We start from the raw sequence: 19,283 nt of genomic DNA on the forward strand, positions 1-19,283 counted from the left end.
AGAGAGAGAGAGAGAGAGAGAGAGAGAGAGAGAGAGAGAGAGAGAGAGAGAGAGAGAGAGAGAGAGAGAGAGAGAGAGAGAGGAAGAGAGGAAGGGAGGGAGGGAGAGGGAGGGATAGAGGGAGGGATAGACTGTTGATGTGTCGCCAAATGATGGAGGTTGTTGTAGAAGTAGAATACTGGTGGAGTAGTTTGTGTTGTTGAGTGCTGCGTTGGTGGTGTAGTTTGAGATACCATGTACTATGCCATTGTGATATGTCATCTAATATTATGTTGAATGTCATGTGATATGTGATATGTCACTTGATATGTCATGCGAGATGTTGTGCGATGTAATGTGATATGTCATGTGATGTCATGTAGTGTCACGTGACGTGATGTATGTTGTCATGTCATGTGATATGTCACATCACGTGACATATCACGTGATGTGAGGGATGGGAAGGGGAATTATTTCTGAACGTAAATGTTCTGTGTTTTTATAATATAAACTGTTATTCAAAAATAATCTTTTTTCTTCATTAATGAATAACATTCTGGGGATGTATAGTCAATTGTATCTTTATGAGTTCTTCATAAACAGTGAATTATGTCCATTTTGTTCAAAATTCAAGTTCTGTATCCCTACAACCGTTCAAAAGATCTTCAGTCCCTTATTCGCCTTTATGATCACACACAACACGGACAACAATCAAAAAATCCCCCTCACAGGGCTCTGCAGGAAGGCCCAAGGACCGTGTCCGGCTGTAGTGGGGTTGCGGGTTGTCAGTGAACCTCGAGGCAGTAGTTGGGTTTGCCATTACCCCATGGTCGTACTCCAAGTCAGTGCCCTATGGTCGCCGATACCTGCTGTGGGTAGGTGGGACTTAGTCACCACACCCAGCGCATGGTGGGAACCACAACCACCATTGATTACTGTGTGCGCGCGCGCGCGCGCGAGTGAGTGTGCTTGTGCGTATGCTCCCATGTGTATGTGCGCGTGTGCGTGTATGTGTGTGTATGTATGTGTGTGTGCGCGTGTATGTGTGTGTGTGCGCACGTGTATGTGTGTGTACGTATGTGTGTGTGTGTACGTATGTGTGTGTATGTGTGTGTGTGCGTGTGTGTGTCTGTGTGTGTGTGTGTGTGTGTGTGTGTGTGTGTGTGTGTGTGTGTGTGTGTGTGTGTGTGTGTGTGTGTGTGTGTGTGTGTGTGTGTGTGTGTGTGTGTGTGTGTGTGTGTGTGTGTGTGTGTGTTTCACCACCATGGTCTTGGATCACGTGTTGGATTCGTGATCAACAGCTATTTCTTTCCTAGAAGAGAGCTCACGGCTCATATATGACCCACACACACTCAACTCCCCGCCCACGAGATTTGAAGTAACGACTCGCAGCGCAGCGATATTGAAATTATTTCAGCCCTGGGAAGGATTCGAACCCGGACCACCGTAGTAACGGCCGGGAACTTTGCCACTGCGCCATCGAGGTGTTTGTGTGTGTGTGTGTGTGTGTGTGTGTGTGTGTGTGTGTGTGTGTGTGTGTGTGTGTGTGTGTGTGTGTGTGTGTGTGTGTGTGTGCGTACGTGGATGTGTTTGTGCGTATGTGTGTGTGCGTGCGTGCGTGTACGCGAGCGTGTGTGTGTGTATGTGTTTGTGTGTGTGTGTGTGTATGCGCGCGTGCGTGTGCATGTATGTGTGCGTGCGTGCATGCGTGCGTGTGTGTGTGTGCGTGTGCGAGAGAGAGAGAGAGAGAGAGAGAGAGAGAGAGAGAGAGAGAGAGAGAGAGAGAGAGAGAGAGAGAGAGAGAGAGAGTGGCTGCCGGGGTGGAGTAAGCGTGCGTGTGTACGTATGTACGTACTCACGTTCTCCCTCTATGCGTGCGTGCATGTGCACGTACGGGGGTATGCTACGTGGACGTGCATACGTTTGGTGTTCGGTTCCCAAACGTTTAAACGTCTTTGTCAAACATTTACATGAACGTTTAATAAATATATTGACAATATATGCAATGTGAATTTTTAATTATTTTAATGTACTTAGATAAAGTTACGATTTTTTTGAAATAATTAAAAATTCTGATCAAGAATTTGTTTTCACTTTTAGACCGTCAGGCTGCGTGCGTGCGTGCGTACATGCTTTTATCTATGTGCATGAGCAAGGACTGTATACTGAAATCTACAGGCATGGGAGATAAGGGAGGACGATATAGCGGGCGAACTCAGGAAGATAAGATTTTATTTTCATTACAGGCTTAACCTCGCTGTAGAAAACAACCTTTAAAATTTAAGCAAATTCGTATAATTCACTTTATGTAATGCAGATACATCAAGCGAAAGAGCTTATTTATAGTGCTGAGCATTCGATTATGAAGTTGATTAAGTTTTTAGACGTATAAATAAATCCTTGCGACCATATCCAAGCATAGTCTACAGTTAAGTTTATTTATTATGGCAAATTGTTTTGTTAGATTTTTGTCTTTTCATAATCTAGTGGCATTATTTCATAACAAGAAGCACAAGAATAATTTCCTTTGACATTTACTTGATCGTGATGGGCCCGTCGTTCTTCCCCCTGGCGTTGTAGGAGCTGTAGAACTACTCAACTTTTCCTGAGCGATAGATTTGTGATGGAGCAACCAAGCCTTGAGCTCATTTTGTCGTCGTCCTTTAACACCACCCCGGATATGAGAATGAAATGTCAAAAATGAATATTTGAGACCCATATTGAATAACAATCAAGTTGCGGCTTAAAGTTGTTCACAATAATTCAAACTTTAACGATAAAGTTGTGCTGAGTCACTTGACTTTAATAAGTAGAATTACTATATATTTGTTGAGTTCGAATTGGCAACTCTACCAGATAAGAGTGTAAAATGCATGACATACTTGTTGATTGATTGGATCCTTCTGATCGAAAGGCTGAATTTCCCACGGATAGTTGCTCTTCTTGTCCAGACCTCTACATCAAACCGAGAAGTGGATTCATTTTGAAAATTGGAGCGCTGGAAGTCATGCGGTCCGAACGAGAGCCTTGCATGGAGGAATGTTGTTTTCCCAGATCAGGCAACCTTGCTGTCTATGGAAGAGGTTGCGCTATCTACAAGAATTCGGTCATTTTTAAAAAGATCCCTAAGTTGTGTGTGGCCCAAGTAATGAGACCGATCAAAATCAATATTAGTTTCATGATAGCTAACAGAACATTAAACTTGTTGGTTCTTTAAATGTCTCAAAATAAACTTGTATTTAAAGTTCCCATCATCATTGTATGGCATAGCGATTGTTGGCTGCCAATTTCTATTTAATATATTTTTTACCTGCGTGATAGTACACAAGATAAACAACCTTGGAGTTCACTATAATTAATAGCCTATGATGAAAAAGTCAATGCAAATAGGCGGATTACAATATAAAATAAATAGTACGGTTAATGAATAGAAATAAGGAAAAGAAAACCCTAACTGGCATTTCTAGCAGCTCTCGCCCTGCCCATCCCACTTGCTAGTTCCAATAATGTTTTACCGAGACCACTTTTTTCTCTCACTATTGGAAATGACATGTTGACTGTTTTAAGGCATTATACAAGTGCCACATATAACGAAAAAATCAGTGATATGGAATAAATATGTTTTAATTAAAAGATCGTGTGTCTATACAGAATATACTGTTTTAGAAGAAAATATTGTATCAGCTGATTACATTTCGCCTGGGGTGCAGTACTCGTCACTCGATGTAGGGTGTTTGTTAAGCAGTGGTGAAGTTGACGAGACATTTACACCCTAATTTCATGGCCCACCAATTGATTCTGTAAAAATCACGCACGTTATGAACATTCAATCAACTTTGTTTCGTTAGGTAAGTGTGCCGCAGTGATCTACAACTAAGAATTGTGTGAAAAGTGTCACAAAGTTGCGAGGGGTCCGCAGTCCAGATGTTCGCACTCCGCACCCACTTGGCAACTTGAGTCGAGGTGCTGGCATTTTGTCATTGGCCTTTTCATTGTGAAATACGCTTCGCACTACTGTGTTCCCGCAACCAGTAGTTCAGTAAGGTGTAGTATAGTGTTGTGTGACTCGTGTAAACAGTGTATGGGTGTGGAGGCAGTGAGAGCGATGGATCATGGTGGTGGATGAGGAGGAGGAGTTTGGATGGACGTAGCCTTGAGTAGCAGCTGCGGGCTTCGATATAGTTGCATCTTGTCATGAAACCTGTAGACATCTCATGAGAACATATTTCCCTCATGCCACAACCCTCCTTGAGTGATTTCAGTCCTTATTTTTCACGTCATAAGTGGATTATTGTCTAGGACTGAGATTGCAGGCTGATTTTGATAATTATGTCACCCACTGCCCATTTTTTTAGTGTATCCAATAATTGCCTCCATGATGACTGCAGAACACTGAACAGGATTGTTTCATAACACTCTAGACACATAGGGCATGTTCAAGAAGTGTAGTTTAGGTTTTTAGCCAAGAACACACTGCATATGTCAAAACCTCTATCAGAAAAAATACTTGGCCTAATTAAATTTGTCACATGCCTGGTTCAAGAGGAAGGTCATTCTAAATGAAAACATTAATATTTGCTTTGATCATTTGTAATTATTTTTAGAATTAGTCTGCAAAATTTATTGATAGGGATTGACTGGTCAGGTGACAGAAGTAGACTATTTTTGCTGGTGTTGATAGTGTTGGAAGGTGAAGTCTTGTTCTATAAATAATTGGATAGATTGATTCTCAGAATAACTGCAAAGTGATCTCCAAAGAGGTGATATAGTATTTAAAGGTAGCAAGAATCTCGTGATGTACTATCGGGTGTAAGGGAGTGGTAAAGAAAATGAAACGGTGACATTGATTTAACTTGATCTTGTATGGAATACTATCAAGAATTTGGTAAACATTTGATCTAGCTACAGTTTGAAAATTATTCTGCAGAAGGTATATTATCTAAAACCTCTGGAAACCCAATTCTAGGGCTGGGATACAAGTTTTAAATTTTTAGTTTCATCCATTAAAAAAATCTGTGCCCAGAGATGGCACTGTAAATCATTATTTATGTTCTGCTTCACATTTTAATTTTGCTATAGTAGCAGATGATTGAATATTGTTTATAATGCCATGAAAGAACTCTTAATTGATACAATTTGGTTGAAAATTTTTGGTACAACCAACTATTAGATACCCCACCCATCCTGTGCTCATCATATCAAAATTACTTACCAACAATCCCGTATATATTCATACTAGGATTTTGAATATTTGGTGACAAAATAGATTGTTAGTGATTTATTTTTCTCATGTTTAGTACAGCAGCAGGAGGGTTAGGGGGTATCATAATGGGACCACAGAGATATTCGGTGATAATGAGCATAAGATGCTGCTCTCCAGTGCTATTTTGTCAGTGCCATATGTTGAATAGGATCAGTAACAAAACATCAGAGAATGAGGTGTGTTGTGCAACTTTCTCCTTATTCATATTGCTTTACCTGAGGCTTCTTGTTAATGCATTGTATAGAGCATCTTAATTTTGTTTGAATTTCTCTAGTGCCAAGAAATATGTGTTTGTTTGTGTGGTTAACTGATTTTTTTTTAGTATGGAGTGGTAATGGTATTGAATGAGGATGTTTGGAGGAGAAACTAGGTGCTAAAATGTGATCTTCATTCGTTCAGTCTGTTGCCCCAGTTCTCTTTACAGAAGACCTATGGCCTGAAACTGGTAGTGGCCACAGGCTTAGCTCACAAGTCATTTGATGAAGAGATTTTGTGTTGCTGTATGGAGGGAGTGACTGAAGGCCAATGTTCTTGTGTAAAGTGGTTGCATCTGGGGGCACTTAGTGTTAGTGTCTGTTGCCAGGCTGTCTCTCTTACTACTGGTTTAAGATTTGCTACCACAATTCTTGTTTGTCTAAATAGTGAATTGTGTGCTAGGTTGACTATGGGGGAATTTTGGGAAGGAATTTGGTGGTCTGTTGTGAAATGCATGTTTTGTGATCCAAGTGTTTATGTGTAGACAAAATTGTAGTGTATTGGAAAGGAGTTATCTTCATGGGGTCCTCTCTCTTTTATTCAGTTGTCATACCAATCTTTAAATTCACGTAAGATCCCAGCTAAGGCTCTATCGTATTTTAGGCAATCCAAATTTATGTATCTATACAGAAAACTGTATTTCTTCACATCCCTCTGACATTTGGTCTTCTTCACTTTGTTTCCATGACCTTGAGATGCCCTCCCATGCCAGATCAAAATATCTTCTCTGTTAATTATGTCTTTTTCTATTTGTGGCTTGGACACTGCAGTTGTCACTTCAGTCTTATAATGATGGTAGGTTTAGTAGTTCTAGCATCTCCTTGCATAGTTTATCTGCATTGCTGAGAACCAAAATGGATCTGGTTTTGGATGAACATGTGGGATACTTTGGGTAGGCTCTTGATGTTTGAACAGAATACTATTGGGGTTGTTTTTATCTTGCATTTAGTAGGCTGTGTTTGCGTGATGTGATTTGATGTAAGAGATGGATGGGCTTAAGGGATTTTAACACAGAACTGTGGGCCAATCGATATCATGTGTTGCTTTGAGGGAAGTATTTTGGTTTTTGTGTTTAGCTGTTGTTTTGGTTGTATTTCAATACATCCAGTTATTATATGTAATGTCTTATTATGTGTTGTGTGTAAGATATTTGTTTTTGTAATTTTTGGGTACCACAGTGGGTACCATTGTGTGTAAGATATTTGTTTTTGTAATTTTTGGGTACCACAGAAGACAGGGGTGAATGGAGAATGGTTGTATATGGATAATGTTGTGATAGCATGAGGTGGAATGAGCGGGTGGATGGAGGGTGAGGTAGTATGTGTGAGCAAAATTTGACGCAGCCCGAAGGGATTTCTCCCCGTCCTCTCATTTTATGCAATGGGGGGACGGAGAGGGGGGGGGTCGCCGATTTAATGAAGCGGCCTTGCTGTGGATGTGCTGTGTCTTGCTACACTGCTTCTGACCCAGGGCAGTGGACAAGGTGCAGGGATGACCCGTCATTCAGGAGGTGCTAAGATAAGAGGGAGGGTGGAGGGGTGTGGAGTGTATTCAGGGGTGGAATGGGTGGGATTGATTTTGTGCCTTTTTCTTTTTGGCTACCCCCCTTGTAAGGGGGAAGAAGCCTTGGTATATATATGTATGTATGTATGTACAATGTTGATCCATAGTTATGCAGTTGTTATAGATTGTTTATACATAGTCTGTCAATCAATCAGTCAAATCAGCCATCCTGAGTCCACTGCTGAACAAAGGCCTCCTTCATAACATTCCATGATTCACACGACTGTGCCAACCTCTGCCACATCACTCCTGCAAACTTCTCAATCTTGTCTCTCCACCTCCTGTCTGGTCTCCCTCTTCCACGCTTCCCATCTCACGGCATCCACTCAGTAACACACTTGCTCTATCGCTCATCAGTCGTTCACACCGACTTACCTGCCCAATTCCACTTCCTCTCTTTTACCGCCTCCACAATATCATTCACTCTAGTCTGCCCTCTCAACCAACTTGCTCTCTTTCAGTCTCTCATTGTTATTCCCATCAGTGATAGTAGTTAGCATTTATTTAATTTTCCAAATTCTGTACCTGTTACACCTCTGTATATTTTTTTAAGTCTTCACTGTGTAAGATGAAGGTTATGCATGTATCAAATATAAGGCCAAGTATGTTAGGGTCTTGTCCTCTGGGAGAGGTTTTAGTCTGTCCATTGTGTGTACAGTATTGTAGGTTCATGGTAGTTGGGTAATCAACATCATTGTGGACTCCTGAGGAGATGCAGACTTGTAGTGATAGGAATAGTAGCACAAGAACTAACTGATAACATTCTCGTGTTAGCGTCTCCTTCCTACTACTCCTCATCCTCAACCTCTTTTCCTCTGCCTCCTCCTTCTCCTCCTTCTCCTCCTTCTCCTCCTTCTTCACCACCACCACCTTCACCATCACCACCTCCTCTTTCTCTTCCTCTTCCTCCTTGGTAGTGATGTACAGGCAGGCACATAACACTTCAGTAGTCATATATTCTGTCCCAAAGAGTTGAATAGCAGGGCCTGATGACCATTACTGGCTGCTGTGGGATGGGTTTCCAATTAGTGAAACATGAAGTAACATTATTTCATGTATGTATAGTGCTCGTCAAAAATGTGTGGCCCCTACCACTTATGGCTATATACTTATTTCGAAAATAGGATATTATTTTCTGAGGTGAAATTATGTAGATAGAAAGTACCTGGTAACCCTCTGCCATTGCACCAGGCCAGCAGAGCAGAGCATGAGGGAGAACCCAGCAAATTGCTCCTGTGCTGCTGTGGAAAGAGGATATACATACACAAGCAACCCGTCTCATCGATACCCTGGCTATTTATACACAGGTTTTCTTCATTTAACCTAGGGACTGTATCAATACCATGGCACCTACAAATGAATTAACCAAAGAAGTAATTCCCCAAATCAGTGAACTGAAAAATGCAGGCAATGGACTAAAGAAATTGGTGAAATGTTGAAGGTGGACAAGTCCACAGTCAAAAAGCACATGGACTAATTTTGAGAGAGAGGAGAGTTGGAGATACCATCCCAGAAACCTAGGACAGGGTGGCCAAAGAAGACTTCTCCAAAGGTTTTGAACATTGTAAAACATACTTTAGAGTAAAATCCATTAACAACAGCAAAATTTCCGAAGGAGAAGTCTTCTTAGGATGCCCTGTCCTAGGATTCTGGAATGGTATCTCCAGCCCTCCCCCCTCATGAAATTGTGCCATGTATTTCTTGACTTTGGACTTGGCCACCTTCAGCATTTCATTGATTTCTTTAGTTCCATGGCCTGCCTTCTTTAGTCCAATGATTGCGGCAATTACTTCTTTAGTTATTTCCTTTGTATGTGCCATGGTAACAACATACCTCCCAGGGAAATGAAGAAAAAAGGCAAGGTCCTGAAGAGAGGGTACAGCAGCTTGGAAGCAATTGGCTGAGTTCTCCCTCATGCTCTGCTATGCCAGCTTGACACGACAGCAGGGGGTTACCAGATACTTTCTGTCTACATCATTTTACCTCAGAAAATGCCATCCTATTTTCACCATAACTATATGGTTGCAATGAGTAAAGGCCACATACTCTTGATGAGTATTGTATATATGAATCTGATTTCTAAATCATGCTTGCTCTCTTGGCATAGTTTCATCCAAAGTTGTGACTATTTGTTAGAATCTAGTAGTACAATGTAATACCAACCATAAGGATGACACATAGTGGTCTTGTAAGATAAATATTAAAGGGACTTGTCTCCTCATTTCTCATTTTCGTATCCTATCAACATTCTTACTTCTATATAGAGGTGCAGCCTGGAGGGGCTGGTACTCAGTCTTTAGACTGGGTCCAAATTCGCTGCCTTTCAACCTCAAAATTTTTTTCTCCATTTTTCTCATGAGAGCTGACAACAGATGTCTGCTTTCCCCTGTTCCTCTAACCAGCCAGTGACAGAAACATTCCCACACAGTTAACAATGATAAAGAATGCTAAAAAGGTAAAATATATATTATAAATTTTTTGCTTCAGTGTTCTTAAATGAATTTTAAATCTGTATTACATTCAGTATTTCATGAGCCACTTTTGAGAACATTGCTCTTGTTTGAATCTTCTTGAATGTCCAGTTAAGGTGATTATTTGCTGTTCTACACAGCTTGGTATCATCAAGAAATTTGAGGAGGGTAGATTTTAACTCTTTCAGCTCCTGTCATACATTCAAGATTCTCGTCAAATGTTGGAATTTTGAAATAGTGGAAGATGACTTCACTTACAGTATTCTAGATTTCTCAAAGGACAATTCAACAGTGTCTCAAACTTGTATAGGTTTAACATCTCTTAGTTCATCATTCAGCTATTCAGTATATGGCATAGAGAAGGTTCCATCTTGGGTGTCAATTAGGAATGTTTAATGTAGTAGCACATTAGTAAAATAAGACTTATTGACCCACTGTCGGAGAATAAGATAAGATGGACAGAAAATCTGTATATTTCAACCATTTCTGCTGAAGAGGACCACAGATAGTGGTCGAAATATACAGATTGTCCATCTTGTTTTATTCTCCAACAGTGGGTCGATAAGTCTTATTCTCAATATATGATGCAAAGGTGATTTGATGTTTGGAGATTTGAAAAATAGAAGGTTGTAGCCGAAGTTGTTTTTACTCAACTGAACTTACTTGAGTCGTGTATATGTGACGGGCTTTGGTTAATGTCGCTGACATATACTGTGAGCAGAAGTGACCCTAAAACAGGATCCTAAGGAACTCTATTTTAATTTAATATCTTTCAAGGCAGAATTATTATTATAATTATTATTTTCTTTTCTTTTCTTTTTCCCTTCATTCAGAGTAAGTCACTAATTATGATTGTTCAACCAGTTTCTAATCCAGCATAGCAAATTACCTCGTATTCCGTGCAAAGCAAGTTTTAGTAGGTGCTCATATGGGACAATATCACAAGCTTTTTCAAAGTCTATATTAAGTCTACACTATTCCCCATATAAGGGAGAGATGTTGTATTATAAGGTGCTCTGTCTTTTGTTTGTAATTTACATATGCAGACCAGTTGGTGTCTGTTGCCATGCTGATTATATTGTGGTACCATTTTAATTAGGATTGATGTTGTGATCACAGGCATGCCAGTAAGATTTTTGTTTGTCTTGGAAGTGATTTCTTTGTTGGGTTGATTTCTGGGGAAGTTTGGTTAAATATAGAATTTGGCAATCTACAATGATTTTTTTTTTTTTTTTTTTTAATGTGTATTTATTTATTTATTTATTTATTGTATGGGTATATTGTGGCATGCTACAAAGTCCTCTGTAAGAGCACCATCCTAGCCTTCCAATGGGAGGAGTTTATGACGTTAAACCATATCATATGTTGCATTTGGTAGACTATGTTTTTATTGTGTTATATGAGGGATGGATTGGTTCAAGAGTTCTCAAGAGTTCTCACTGGAAAGGATTTTGGTTTCAGTGTTGATATTCTGTTGGATTGTTTTGATGTGGTCTTCTTAATGCTTTGTGTTGCTTGTAGTATGTCTTGGTTTTCTTATTATTAGGCTGTATGATGTGTATTTCTTATGAATTGTTTGTAAACTGTACAAGAAATTCCCTATATACGAAAGAGATACATACCTTGAAACACTTTTGTATATTGATAATCTTTATATTGAAACAAGACTGGTACTGCAGTTGCTCATGCAGTAAATTTGGTTCTGTACAATGTTTTCATAATTTTTTCATACTTTTTGTATCATCAGTGCATATACCTTTAATATAAAGAAAATTATCCTCACAATTTCCTTTACCTTCAAGTTTTTGTATATGGGAGTTCATATATAGGGAATTCCCTGTACTGTGATAAATGTTCTCTCTACTGCCAAAATCATGTGCTTGCTACTGTTTTAGATATGTTCAGTTCCTTATTTGCCTTCACTGAAAGGTTTGAATGTGTGGAGTAAAGGTTGTATGTATCCAATGTGAGGCTGGGTATTTTGAGATTTTTGTGCAATGGGAGGGGTTGATTTTTTAATCTAACTATCGAGTGTTCCTTAGTCATGGTAATTAGGGGTAAGCAGTGTCACCAAGGAGTAATGAGAAGATGCAGACATTATGTTATGTATGGGCCATAGTTCTAAGTTAAGGTAAATTTGTAAGTTTTTGGATGCTGTTTTATAGATTGTAAAGAAAAATGCACAAGTTTACCTTAGTAAGAACCGTTACTGATGCAAAGCAGAACAGTGAAGAGTTACATAGAATATTCTCTCAAGCTGACCTTGAAAATTTATATTTCACCACTTTGTCACCAAATCAGTGCATATTAACAAAAGTTTCAGTTACAAGCATTGTTTCTCATCAATCCATGAATGTGTGATGAGAAAGTGGAATTGTGTTAGAAAAATATAAGTACATTACTACCTCTCATTAACGGACTAAAAGGGGGGTAACGGTGTCCGTTGATGTGAATAATCCGTTGATTTGGAGTGGTTTTTGGGTGGCATAGTGATTGCACAGCACCAAAAACACCGCAAACACAGCTAATTAACGTCTGTTAATGAGAGGTAGTACTGTATAGTATTTGTTTATTTAATTTGTAGCCTATATTCCTCTGACAATGGAATACCATGGTGTATTTATATTGCAAAAGTTACACAATTTGTGGGTTGGTGGTGCATTGACAGTGTGTATCAGTGATGCACTGGATGAATATTCATCATTATCAAATGCTATTTCATACTTGTAGACAAATATTTTTGGCTATTCACAAATCTTTACATTTCTGTCATTTTTGCGTGGTGGAAAACCAGTTAGCATGAATTTTTGGGGTCAGTCTCTGTCAAAACTGGTGGCGGTTTTGTGTCATATGTCATCAGTCATTTGAAGTCCATTGCTCAACAAAGGTCTCTCCAAACCTCTTCCATGACTTTCATAACTGTGTCAACCTTTACTATGTCACTCATGCAGATCTATTTCCATCCCTTTGTCATGCCTCCCTCTCCTATGCATAGGTTCACTTCATTGTCAGTCTGTAAGATGTACTTCACTGGTTATCCCCTCTTCTTGGTGTATTCCCATTTTCTATTTTGTTTATTGCATCTATAATTTCTTTTACTCTAGTCTATTCTCCCTAGTTTTCCAGTATTTTTTTCCAACATTAATCTCTCCAGTATTTTTCTGTGCATTCCATAATTTTGCAGCATTGTTGTCATTAGCTTCAAGTTTCAGGAACCAACAATGGATTGTCGTCGTTCCTTAGATTGTCTGGTTGAGCAGTTCTGTCATCCTGAGAAATGCTACAGTTGGAACAGGGTTTTCCAATAAATCCATTATAGAGTGTATATTGCATTGTTGGTGTGGAGTTGTGTACGTCGTGGGACCACTCCCCCCAACTGCGAGAGTTCGCAGCCAAACCACCACAAGAACCCCTTGCAGCTGGCACAGATCCCAACAATGGGTATTTGCTATTGGTGATCTTACGAGACAGATATCAGAGTATTGTCCTCCTCCTGCCTAATTTCAAAACCTACCAACACCTTCACCTCCACGTGGAGGTAGGTTTTTGGTCTTCAGACTGGACCCAAGATCTCTATATCAGCTTTCACTATTTTTTCCTTGAACTCTTCACATTAGAAGAGCTTACATTTGACAACTATTCCCCTCCTCCCCTTGGTAGCTGGTGACACAGAAACAAACTCACTTTAATACCACATGGACAACAATCCAATGTTTCTCTGGAGAGAGGTCTATGGAAAGGCCCAAGGATGACTGTTGCCAGCTGCTGTGGGTGTGTGGTTTCCAGTCACTGAAACTTGATACAGCAGTTGGTCAATCTATCTGTTCCTCCAGGTCTCGCTTTTAGGAGGTCCACAGCTCTAAGGTAACCAGCTATAACCAACAGGTGTGCCCATAGATCACTCAGGGAAGAAATGCTGTGGTGTAGTCAAAGGATTTAGTATAGAAGCATTTAAGATTAGGTGTTCAGCGTCTTCTGTGTGGTTGTTGCTTTATGTGGCCAAGCCTATTTTGTATTTATATTATTTTAATGCTGGATGGTGTCCTGAATGTAAGCATGTTGATATGATTTTGACTTCTCTCAAGAGGGGTTTTTCTGTGAGGCTGATGTCTGAGGCAGCTGGTGAAATATTCAGTTTGTAGGTCACTCTAACAGTTGCACCATAAATTTTTGGGCAAGTGATGATCCAGCACCTCTTTTAATCTGGACATAATTACAACAGGGCATTTGAATTTTCTGTGACCTGCCAAGTAAGGTCACTGGGTCACCACATAAGGTGTTGTGTCTGCTGCTATCATTTTAGACTAGAGATGAATGGCTCCTGCTGCTCCAGTGATTTTGGGAATGTCTCAGCATTTTTTGCTTATTTATCCTTAGTTATGGCTTCCAAAGACAGTGTCAGTGGTGGTGTAAAGTATAAACTTAAGACATTATCAATAGAGGAAAAAGTAGTGTTTTTGAGAAAGCTTCCCTGTGGTATTTTGTTGTAGGAGCTGTGTAGCATGTTTATTATTGTTTCTTCAACAATATGTGTGAGAAAACAAGTAAAAAATATTGCAGGTCATTTGTACCATATTTATTTAATTCAATCTCTAATTTGCTTGTAATAATTGCTTAATTTATATTTTCATCAGTCGTTAATGTTTTAGAAATATAGGTGGTGCATAATTAGTGAGTCACTTTTGTCATTGACGTGCACACACATTTCATTTACTCCAATGAACTACTAGGGATTGACATGAATGCCTGCATGATGTGGTCATGCAACATGAACATTCAGGAGTTATCTTTGTGCTTCCCATCATCAAAACCTGTCAATTTAATTTCTAACTGGAGGTGCATTTGGTATTGACACTCAATCTTTGAACTGAGCCCAAGATCTTTCTCTATTAGCTTCAACTGTATTTCCTAAAAACCTTAAGCACAAGGAAAGTTAACAATTAGTGACTGTTCCTCTTCTACTACCACTGTAATTGCAGCCATCAGCAAAGAAACAGTTCTGCACTAATGCTATACAGATATCAGTCCAAAATTTCTTCCCAGAGAAGCCCGTGGGAGAGCCAAAGAAATTTAGCCAGCTATTATATTACTGTGGGTTTTCAGTCAATGAAACTCAAGGCACCACTGGGATGCTCTCTAGTCAAGCAGTTTAATGCATTGCTATGTGGGCAAGAGGCACTGGAGATGGTTTGAGGCTGCATAACAATAAGCAAAATATATTCACTTACTTTCCAAACATCATCTTATTCTTTTCAAAATTCTCTACAAGATGCCTACCCCACCTTATATCTTCTCTCCTCCTTGCCTCCCTCTTCTCATATTTTACTTTCACTCTCTGTATTCTGTACCTTTCCTAAGGCTGTCCATTTCTTCCTTGCTACCATTCTTAATGTGTTCACTTCTTTTCTACCACTACCATACATACATACATATACCAAGGCTTTTTCCCCCTTACAAGGGAGGTAGTCAAAAAGAAAAAGGCATAAAATCATTCCCACACATTCCATCCCTGAATACACTCCACACCCCTCCACCCTCCCTCTTATCTTAGTACCTCCTGGATGACGGGTCATCCCTGCACCTTGTCCACTGCCCTGGGTCAGAAGCAGTGTCGCAAGACACAGCACATCCACAGCAAGGCCGCTTCATTAAATCGGCGACCCCCCCTCTCTGTCCCCCCATGCATAAAAGGAGAAGACGGGGAGAAATCCCTTCGGGCTTCGTCAAATTTTGCTCACACATACTACCTCACCCCCCATCCCCCCACCCATTCCACATGCATCACAACATCATCCAAATACAACCATTCTCCATTCACCCCTGTCTTCTGTCCTCTCCCGTCCTTCCTCAACAGACAGTCCCCTCTTCCCCAAAGCCCCCTTCACCCCATCCATCCACCTCATCCAAGGACGTCCCCTCATGTTCACTCCCTCCACATCTGCCTTCCATACCTCTTTTACTAGTCTTTCTTCACTCATTCTTTCCATGCATCCAAACCATCCTAATACTCCTTCATCAACCCTATCTCCCAACTCCCTTTCCACCCCTGTTCTCCTCCTCACCTCCTCATTTCTCACTCTATCTAGCCTAGTAACCCCTATCATACTTCTCAGACACCTCATCTCAAACACATTCAAACTCCTTCTCTCTTCTTCTCTTATGTTCCATGTTTCTGCCCCTACCACCCTCATCTTTTCATCCTACCATTCATTGTGTCTCCTTCTGTTCCCCCCCCTCATTCTCCTAATCACATATACCATCTGTGCAAACTTTAGTACTTCCTCTTTGAAATATACTTGTTCTTTCTCTATTCCTGTTTTTCCTTTATCATTCACATTCCATATTTTTTCCCACCTGCTAATGGTATTCTTTCTCTTTTTCTTTCTCATGATGTTCTCATAATTACCATACAGTTTTAACCAGTTATGATAGATTTAATTTTATTGTTGTGATCCATCAGTTTAACAGCATGAATAATTCCAGTAGAGATAGGCATTTCTGCAAACAGCTAATTTCACAATTGTGAAATTGCCATTTTGCTTACAGTTTTCTAGTTATGATCAAGTTTAGGAATTTTTATTTTTGCTCTTTTGAAACACTGTAGGACTTATCATGGGTACCTGCTTGTGGTAGTCCTGCAAGATGGACAGCAGAGCTGCCCATTTTCAAAACCCGTCAACCCCCTCACTTCCATGACACTTGCTTCTTGAATTGGACCCAAAATTTCTTTCTATCAATTTCAACTGTATTTCTTGCACCTTTTCACATAGAGAATTGGCAACTGGTGACTGCTCCCCTTCTGGTTCTTCCAGCCAGTGACATAAAAATTGTCTCACACAAATACAACACAGAGAACAATCCAAACCTAGAGAGATCTGAAAATCCATGTGAACAAGTTGCATAAACACGGCAAAGGAAACACGGACTGGAAGTGAAGCGTTTATTCCTGAGAAAGTCAATAGACGAAACGTCAGGAATACACGCTTCACTTCCAGTCCATGTTTCCTTTGCCGTGTTTATCCAGAGAGATCTGTGAGAAGTCCTGAAGCTTGGCACTGTGGGGCTGTGAGTTATCCATTCTCAAACTTGGGGCAACATTCAAGCATTATTGTTGAAATTTTTCCGCAAACTCCAAACCATGCCCACAAGTCGGCCTAATTAATTGCTTAAGCTTTTTCGTAGTAAATACAAATCAGTGTTAGCATGCAGGTAATTCTCTCTGGACATGGCCATTATGAGCAAACCATGGCTACCCATTTCAGGGGTAGTTCAAACTTCTATGATTTTGTATCTAACATGTTACATTCACTTTGAAATGATCATGGTCAGTAATAACTACTTGTATAAGGTTTTATATTAATAGAGGTGGAATTGTATTCTTGTGACTCTGTGAAGTATAATAGAAATAATTTATCTAACTAGTCTACCCATAAGAAAAGTCTGATATGTAATATATTTTTATTTATTCCATTCAGTCACTTAGTACTCATACCAGAGACATTCATAGCTGATTAAAAAAAGTTAATGATCTGATGGTTGTTGGAGTAAATAGTACAGTAAAACTAATTATAATAATAATAGTAATAATAATAATAATAATAATAATATAGTAATAATAATAATAACAACAACAATACAATACAATAGTGGATGAGTAACAAAGAATAGCATTTATTCAGCGAATACAAGAATATAAAATTGACAAAATTGTGATACCATAATCATTTAATAATTCTGAGAATAAAAACAAAACTGATACCATGGTACCAAAAGATAAACAAGGTAGTTTGCATTTGTGGATTTGAGTTTGTGATAAATAAAACAAGCAGTTTATTGATATGTGGCAGCGTAAGGTAAGGGAAAGTGCTTGTGAACGTGCAGTTGTTATGTGAAATTATATTTATCTCCATCACTGATAATTATACAGTACTTTGAGTTATGCAAGATTTTCACCATAGATCAGAATTGCTTTACTTTGAATGTTGGAGTTGAACATATTTTTGTTTTATTCTTGCGGCATTCATCTTCAGATGAGAGGAGTAGTTGAATATGTTTTATTTGTGTATAAATGATGTGAATGTGTGGCCCAACTCAGCCAACTTCCTTATAAACAGGAAAGCCCTTTAATGTATGTGGGTGTAGGTGTGTAAGTATGTAAACCTCAGGCTCACTTTTAGATTCTTTGTTGAGATAAAATAGCACGTACCTCTGCCTGAGTTTTCTTTGCTATCACAGCCCATCCATAACCAATATTGTTGGATAAACAGACACCAACAGTTTCTAGGTTTGATACATTATAATGATAGTTTTCAGTACAGCTATACACATAATGTAAAAATTTCTAGAGCAGCATGCTATCCCAGAGAAGTGTTTACTGTCCCATATAGGGTACTATTTACATAAATTCTGTGTACCGGTACTCGGTATTTGAGGGGTTTTAGTGAACTCTTCCAGACAAAAATCAGGTAGCATTCTTTTATGATTGGAAACTAATTTTTAAGGATTACTTTTGACTTCTATCACTCTTTTCTACTACCTTCTTTAAATCTTTCCTTTATTAATTAGTCAATCCATTGCCCTGGTAAGATCAGGCCTCTCTTATCTCCTCTATAACTTAACCTCCTTGACTTGATATTGTCCTCAAGGTACTGGTTTTTGGCAAAGAAGAAGGTGCTTACTATACTTGCGTCAAAATATCAGGTCCATTTCCTGCATTATGTAACATTACCCTCAAGAAAAAGTAGTAAATAGTTATGAAATGAAAAAAATAATGCATGAGTGAATACATATAATGGTACATAATACAATTCTTATAGCTTGAATTTTTCAGGATTTTTACTTCTGTGATACATTGTTTAGGGAAATACTGTTTTTATAATATTTTAATGTTTATGACTAGAATTGTTATTAGAAAGGTCACAGCTTGCGATGGTGGTATCTAGTATCTTATTCTAAATTAAGAGGGACTCATTGTTTGAATATGTAAAAGGGTACATTAAACTTTTTCATACAACAACTTAATGTTTCTTATGTATTCTTAGACATTTATACATTAATAATGGCTAAGCTTTATAAATTTCAAGATGAAGATGCAGTTGAAAGACCTTAATGATTATATTTGTTATAGAAATTACCATGGAATGTGATATTTGAAACTTGCTGATACGGTTCTTTTTCCAACAGGTTATGTTATACAATTGGTGAAGCATGATTGGTGTGGCAACTGGGGGGCATGATGCAGGGGGGGCATCAAGGGGTGACGGGGGTCGGTCAGGGGGACATCATGGAAGAAGCAAGATGAATGGCGACACACAGCACAACCCATCAGCAAAGGACAAGAAACCCCTCGTAAAGGTGAGTTGCATGATTTATTTGATGTTCATGGTTAAAGGAGCTTTATGCCTATATATTGTAAATGGGTGTGTTGTAAGGCAGTTAGTTATTTGGAAGGATAGGGTGATTTTTTTTTTTCTTTCTTTTTTTCTTTTTCTTTTTTTTTCAATTTATTTGGAAACCAAAAATGAGAAGGAAGACCTTACAATGTTAGGTGCAAGGATGCAGAACTGCAGGAGCTCGTCAGAATGCTGTTGAAATACCTCTTAAATTTGCATAAGAGGATATAACATCCCACTTCCGAAATGTATCTGTATACTAGGGGCTTTTTCCCTCGTACCAGGGAGGTAGCCAAGTCAAAAGGCAAGAACCCACTCCCACCTATTTCATTCCTACCCATTCCACTCCCATCTATCACC

General features: G+C 39.2%; 1 protein-coding gene across 25 annotated transcripts in view; it reads left to right on the top strand.

Moving 5' to 3' along the window:
• The first annotated feature begins 3,512 nt into the window (after window positions 1-3,512).
• Window positions 3,513-19,283, top strand: part of shep (RNA binding motif single stranded interacting protein alan shepard) — a 654,273-nt gene continuing 638,502 nt past the window's right edge. For 4 of the 25 annotated variants that reach the window (XM_076178145.1, XM_076178132.1, XM_076178148.1 and 1 more), the window contains exons 1-2: window positions 3,526-3,827; window positions 18,715-18,885. In XM_076178145.1, the coding sequence (XP_076034260.1) occupies window positions 18,739-18,885 (147 nt within the window). In that variant the 5' untranslated portion in view covers window positions 3,526-3,827; window positions 18,715-18,738. Of the gene's footprint in view, window positions 3,828-18,714; window positions 18,886-19,283 lie in introns of all 25 variants that reach the window. The other 21 variants (XM_076178130.1, XM_076178131.1, XM_076178137.1 and 18 more) reach the window with 16 other exon arrangements.

Source organism: Oratosquilla oratoria, chromosome 41 (assembly GCF_046742065.1).
Source record: "Oratosquilla oratoria isolate Oo_2021 chromosome 41, ASM4674206v1, whole genome shotgun sequence".
NCBI classification, from domain to species: domain Eukaryota; kingdom Metazoa; phylum Arthropoda; class Malacostraca; order Stomatopoda; family Squillidae; genus Oratosquilla; species Oratosquilla oratoria.